Source organism: Cordyceps fumosorosea (genome assembly GCF_001636725.1).
Source record: "Cordyceps fumosorosea ARSEF 2679 chromosome Unknown scaffold_44, whole genome shotgun sequence".
Taxonomy (NCBI): domain Eukaryota; kingdom Fungi; phylum Ascomycota; class Sordariomycetes; order Hypocreales; family Cordycipitaceae; genus Cordyceps; species Cordyceps fumosorosea.
Genome location: NW_017387344.1, coordinates 1 through 6,479, shown reverse-complemented (window position 1 = coordinate 6,479; position 6,479 = coordinate 1). Strand labels below are relative to the sequence as shown.

The 6,479-nt window shown below is 38.7% G+C and overlaps 1 protein-coding gene across 1 annotated transcript; it reads right to left on the bottom strand.

The window, feature by feature from the left end:
• Positions 1-1,861: 1,861 nt before the first annotated feature.
• ISF_09231 (Cyclin-like F-box) lies at positions 1,862-3,374 on the bottom strand (the record flags this gene model as incomplete). Its single annotated transcript, XM_018852834.1, has 2 exons — positions 1,862-2,404; positions 2,457-3,374. 2 exons carry the CDS (start codon positions 3,372-3,374, stop codon positions 1,862-1,864), a joined length of 1,461 nt encoding a protein of 486 aa, XP_018699937.1.
• Between the last annotated feature and the right edge of the window lie 3,105 nt (positions 3,375-6,479).

The window sequence follows — 6,479 nt, the reverse complement described above, 5'->3', positions numbered from 1 at the left end:
GGGGGGGGGGGGGGGAGGGGGGAAGGTATAATGCAGTCACGACAACAACAAAAGTCTGTGTTATTTAAGAAATGAGTGAGAGCTCGAGAGGTCCCGCAGATAACAGCTTAGAGCATAATATATAAGCATATAAGAGATGGGAAGTAGAGGTCATAATCCGGTTGGCAGCTGCTCGTTCTCCCAGACCAACTCCCGTTGCGCCATGGGGTGGTCTAGTGGACGACGCCACAAACCACCAGCACGGCTCCCATCTCCTCCGTCCGGCAAGACCAGGGGGCGAGGAACAAGGTTAATATTTTTTCCTTTGATCCGGACTCGAGGGGTCATCAACGTATGACTCGCGCCAAGAGCTGGGGTAGAGCCAGGCATGTCGGTTTGGCAGATGTGCCGGACTCGCAAGTTGGGGGAGGTGGCATCTGGTGGCGCGGCTATGCAGCTTGGACGAACATGGGCCAGTATGATAGCTTGTGGCAATGCAGCGGTGCACGGCCGCGTGCGGATAGAAAAGTTTAATTTCGCTGCTGGACCCGAAGAGCATGGCGTGTTGTGAGCCGGCGTGCAGGCTGGCTGCGCAGTAGCACCAAGGCCAATAGGGCCGGTCAATGTTTGTCGTCAGCTACTGCTCACCCTGGCTGTAGAAAAGAAATGCTAAGAGTGGAGTAAGGAGGGTGATGGAGAAGCTGTCGTGCCAAGATGACTGCGGCTTGTGGCAGAGGGGAAGTGAATGCTATGTGAGTGCCGCGGATATTTTGGGGTAGCATTTTTGACAGCATGGTCGATCCACTGGTGGCAAAGAGACCGCTGCGAGATGAGAGGATACAGTCTTCCCGCCAAGAATCATGGCTTCCTCGAGGAAAAAACCAGGTATTTTACCGCATTGTGGCTTCCGTCTGACTCCCGTCTTGTGTACGCCGCTCTTGGGAGGAGAGCACGTTAAACAAAAGGCAGTCCTTAGTCTGTCAGGTTAATACAAACTAATAATTCATGCATTGAGAAAAGATCAGAAGTTGGAGTTCCTTTCAAGCCCTGTCTGTCTGAGCTCGTCCTCTACAACTTAAATTAGATATCTATCTACCCCACAATCGGGACTCGACATTCGGCGCTAGTTCTACCCCGGATTTTAGTCTTCACACAATTCCCTTTGCCCGAACCAGCACCCAGCCAAGTTCATCTAGGGGATATGCTTCTTTTGTTTTTACTAGTTATCCTTTTACACGTGCGTGCTGGTATCTGATCTGCCGTGTTTTTTTCTTTCTACCAAGAAGAATGGGACCCATGTAGTGACTGGTGGCAGTTGTGGCTGTGACACTATGGATGGCTGTGGGTTTGATTCACGCAAGAAAACGGCAATTCCTCGGTATCAATCAACCGCCGAGGAAGTGTGTCACAGTAATGCATCAGTTGCCAAAAATAACACCACCCGTCTAGCAAACAACAAATTACGTCTTAATTTTAGAAGAGCGCAAAACACTATACTTTGTCACGCTGCTCGTCTACGATTGGAGTACATATATCCATACATAGCTCTGGCCAACCCTGGTCTGCCAAACTGAGACTGCGCCACGGGGAGAAAGCACTTTGCCTGCCTGGCATGGAGTAAGATCACCATGTATTCATTACTCAAAAAGCTAGGTTGATGCTGTACAATACTAATCCAAAATGTAAAAAAAAAAAAAAAAGTCAAGACAGCGCTTGCTGAAACAATGACTGCTTCCCACCAAACTCCAAGCCTAGAACGACCGTTCTAGTGATGCAATTACCGTTCTATCTGTCATTACTTCATCAGCCTGGTCAAGGCGTCACCGATAGGTTCGGTTCCCCTGCGTGGCCGTCAGCTAAGACGGTGACATCGGAGCCTACTTCAAGCGTTGGCGTGCCATTCCAGCCCTGGTAGACCTTCCACCACAGCGCGCTGCTGGTCTAATTCTTCCTGGCCGGCCTCTGTGACATCTACGACTGGCATGGTAGCGTCAGTATAGATCGCCAACATGCGCTGCTGCCTAGATAAAAGCCACCATCTTGGCGGATACTTCTGCTCTATGCACTGCGGTTCCACATAAAACATGAAAACTTCCAGTATATGAATCCAGACGCTGCGTCGAAGCGACATGTCCCGCTTCTTGTGGCGCCACAGCTTATACTCGCACATGAGGATGAAGTTGCCAATGACGTTGACGCCGCGCGATATGAGGTTGAAGATGATGAAGACGACCGTCGCCAGTTCGTACGAGTTCATCGCGCGGTACGGCATTCTCTCGCTATTCATACGAAAGAGTTGCAGGAGGGGTGCGAACCACGAGGCGAAGATGCATGCCTCCAGGATCAGCGTAAAATGGTATGTTCGCATAAAGCTGCCGCGCACGGCGCCGAGGCAAAAGTTCCACAAAGTTATGACGAAACCAGCCTATTTTCTTGATCAGTATGAAAAACGTAGAAGAAGAGGGGGGACCACGTACCACGACCACACCAACCACCCACATAGCCCGCGTTCTGAAATAGTGCCAGCTCAGGCCGCAAGCAATAATCGTAACCACCCACTGCGCCAGACCACATGTATTATATAGAACCACTACCTTAAAGAAGCGCTTAAAGCACCTTTTGTCGAATTCCGGCTGGGTGGACTGCGGCTCCGTGGCGGGACTTCCGCACCAGCGGCAGACAAAGCTGGTGGTGTTGTCAGCCATGAGATACTTTCTCCCGACATCGAAGCCCTCTGCGTCACGAACGCAGTCTTCACAGCGGCTGGAGAAAGGGAACCGCAGGTGGAACTTGTCAGTGCTGATGAGGCGTTTCTGGCCGCCCTGGCTTTCTTCAAGACAGATGTAGCAGGTATTACGGATGTGGTGGTCGAAATTTGGACTGAGAAGCGAACGAACCATCTGGGGGGTTATGCCGTTGCGGACGGAGCGGCAGGTCCGGCGCAGGCGTTCAAGGTCGCCGAAGTCGAGGTATGAGAGAACTTTAAGCTGCAGTTCGGGGGGGAGGGCAAGCAAGCGATCGAAAAGTTTGCTTCTCTGGCTATGCTGTAGCGAGGCAGTGTTGGCGGTGGACGCGGCCGTTGGGTTGCGAGGATGATCGCTGACGAGGTTGGTGAGCGAGGCGAGCGCGGCGAGCTTGCTGAGCTTGCGCGGCTTCGCAGTTGTGTCCTCGCCTTCGGCATTTCTTGCGCTGTTCTGCGTGGCATGAAGCGTCTCGGGCTGGCGAGGGAGTTGTTGAAGTTCGTCCTGCGGCTGTTCGGGCTCCGCTGCTGATGCGTCATTCGTATTGAGCTCCAGCTGCGGTGGTGATAGTGGTGACGTATCGTTACGGCTCTGTCGGCTGCCATCGGGGCGACGCCTAGCAACAGCCGCGCATATTTTACACAGATACTCCATGAAGGAGCGATCTCAAAGAACGGGGAATTTGCGTTTTCCTTGGCGGCTCCTCGCGCATCGACTCATGTCCAGGGCGAGCTCAACGAGCGTGGTTGGTTGAAATATGTAGGCTGTTGCTCGACGAGGCGGGTATGACAATCAGCCGGGGTAGGCTAGCTTGTGCGCATCAGTGACGGAGCACCGTGAGATAAAACAAAACACGTTTGTTTTGTATCAAGGTGCACTGGAGCCTCGAAGCTGCCAACAAAGCGTCGTCGAGCAGTAGGCGCGAGGTGGCACGAGTCACAGCACCTCAGCCGCCCGAGCTGGAAACGTCCTAGCCCCTCCGAGACTGCGTCGCCGCTCGAATGGCGCCACGTGACCGAGACACAGCCGACTTGCTTAATGCCGTTTTTTTCCTTTTTTTTCGGCGCAAGCCTCTTAGTTAGTAAAAATAATAAGTAAAATATAGATAAAGATAATAATAGCTAGTATTAAAAGAGTACTATTCTAGTAACTATTTAAAGTCTATATAAAAGGTCCTCTAGTAAATCCTAATAAAAACTATAATTAATAGTATTATTTATATAAAAATAAGTCCTTTATACTAGAGCTACTCTATATAATTCTAAAGTAGTTTTATACTAATTCTATATTTAGTCTATTTATTCTTTATTTATACTTCTTTATACTTTTAACTATTAATACTTTTAAAAGAAAAACTAAAGTCCTTAGAGGAAAACCTTTATTACTTATAGTTACTCTTTTAAAAGTAGTTTAGTTTTAAACTAGTTCTTACTTAATAATTTAGTAACTACTTTACTATTATTATTCCTTTTTAGTAACTAATTTAATTAATCTAGTTAATCTATTTTTAGTTAGTAAGTATATAAAGGTTATAATACTTTATTTTTTAGTTCTTTTTTCTTTATTTTCTTTAGTCTCTTTAATTTTATATATTTATCTTTATTACTATACTATTTTATCTTTATTCTATCTTTATTTTATCTTTAATTTTCTTTCTCTTCCCCCTTATTATAAGAGCTTAGACTATAGTCTAATTAGACTAATAGCCTAGTTATTATAAATACTATAAGACATATAGGTAGGGCTAAGTAAAGTAAGATAAAGGCTTATTATACTAGCCACTAAAAGGATAAGAGATTATATAATCTCTTTAGATTAAAGACTTAAGCTATTAAGCTATTAATCTAAGAATAAAATCTAAAGGATTAAAGGTTAAGCCTTCTAATCTAGAGTTATAATAAAGAGATAAATAAATACTCAAGGAGGAAGTATTCTTATAGTTAAGTAGTTTAGATCTCTACTAATTAATCTAAGTAATAATTCTACTATTAAGAGATATTTTTTAATATAACTTATATTATAATAACTACTTATATATACTTATATATTTAAACTAACTCTTTACTTAAGAAATAAACTAACTATAGATTAGGATTAAGCTACTATTATATTTTAATTAGTTCTATTTAATAAGTTACTTTTAAGATTATAAGTAGTTAACTTTTATAATATTTACTACTAATAGTAAGAATACTAATATAGTAATAGTAGTTACTAACTTAATAGCTATAGATACTAATCTAGTAATTATAATTACTAACTTAGTAGTTAAAATTACTAACTTTAATACTAAGGTTAAGTACTTTTATATATAGTTAAAGGAAATAAAACTTAAGGTTACTATACTATTTAAACTAAAAATAATAATACTAAAGTTTCTTAAATTTAATATATTTAATAGAATTAGAGGAGATATTTATACTTTTTTAACTTAAACTAAAGTTTATTTTAGGGTTAATAACTTTATTACTAAAGAGTCTATAAAGATCCTTTATATAAAAAACCTTCTTACTAGTAAAACTATAGAATAGTAGGAGCTAACTCTTAGGGACTATCTTAATAATAAGAAACTTAATAATAATACTATATATATCTTTATAAAATATAAGAATTTTAAAGAAATACTATAAACTATATTTAATAACCTAAATAAGATTTAAACTATAATATATAAACTTAAGTTATTAAAATAGACTAGATCTACTTAGTATTATATATAAGAGTTTAAGTGTATTATTACTTATATTAATTAAGATAATAATAGTTAAATAGAACTCTTTTATAATAAACTAAAGGAAAATATAAAGAATAAAATCACTAAAGAAAACTAACCTAATAACTTTAATATATTTATTAAAAAGATTATTAAAATTAATAATTAGTTATATACTAGGTAACTTAAATATAAAGGATAGAGTACTAAATAATAAAACCACTTATTACTACTATAGAGTAATACTAGTAGATATTATAAAGGATCTATAGCTTATAGAATACACTTAGGCCCTATAGAACTTAATATTATATATAAGAACTAAACTAAATCTAATAAAATATACTATAATTATAGAAAGCTAGGACACTTTATAAATAAGTATAGGGTACTTAAGAAATAATAGAAACTAATTAAAGAAAATTATAGACTAAATATAATAAACTATAGTAACCTACTAACTTATAATATTAGTATAGTTAATAATAAAGAATATTTCTTAGATACTAATTAATAAGTAGAATATAATATATACTTAGATAAAGATTAGGACTTTAGAACCTAACTACTACTAGATAAAGAGGAAGAACTTTATAATAAAGAAGATTTAATAGAACCTCCTATAGTATTCTTTATTAGAATATACTCTAAGGAAATAGAATATACTAAGTTAAAGAATTACTTTATACTTTAAAAGAATAAATAGTAAGAAATTATATTAATTAAAGACTATAAAATTATTAATCTAAAGATACTATAAGAAATAATCTAAATAGATTAAAACTAGTCTAATAATATTCTAAAGAACCTAGAATATTTAAAAACTATTATAATATAGTTATTATACTATTAAATTTTATAAGTATTATATATATATAGTTACTATAAAAAACACCTTTTAAAGAAAATTAAGTATAAGTAGTATTTAAACTTAAATATAAGAGAAGAACCCTACTATAAAGAGGAAATTTAAAAGTAAATTATAATAAATTAGAAAGAGTCTAATAGTATCCTCCTATAAAGACCTAATAAAAATAAATATATTA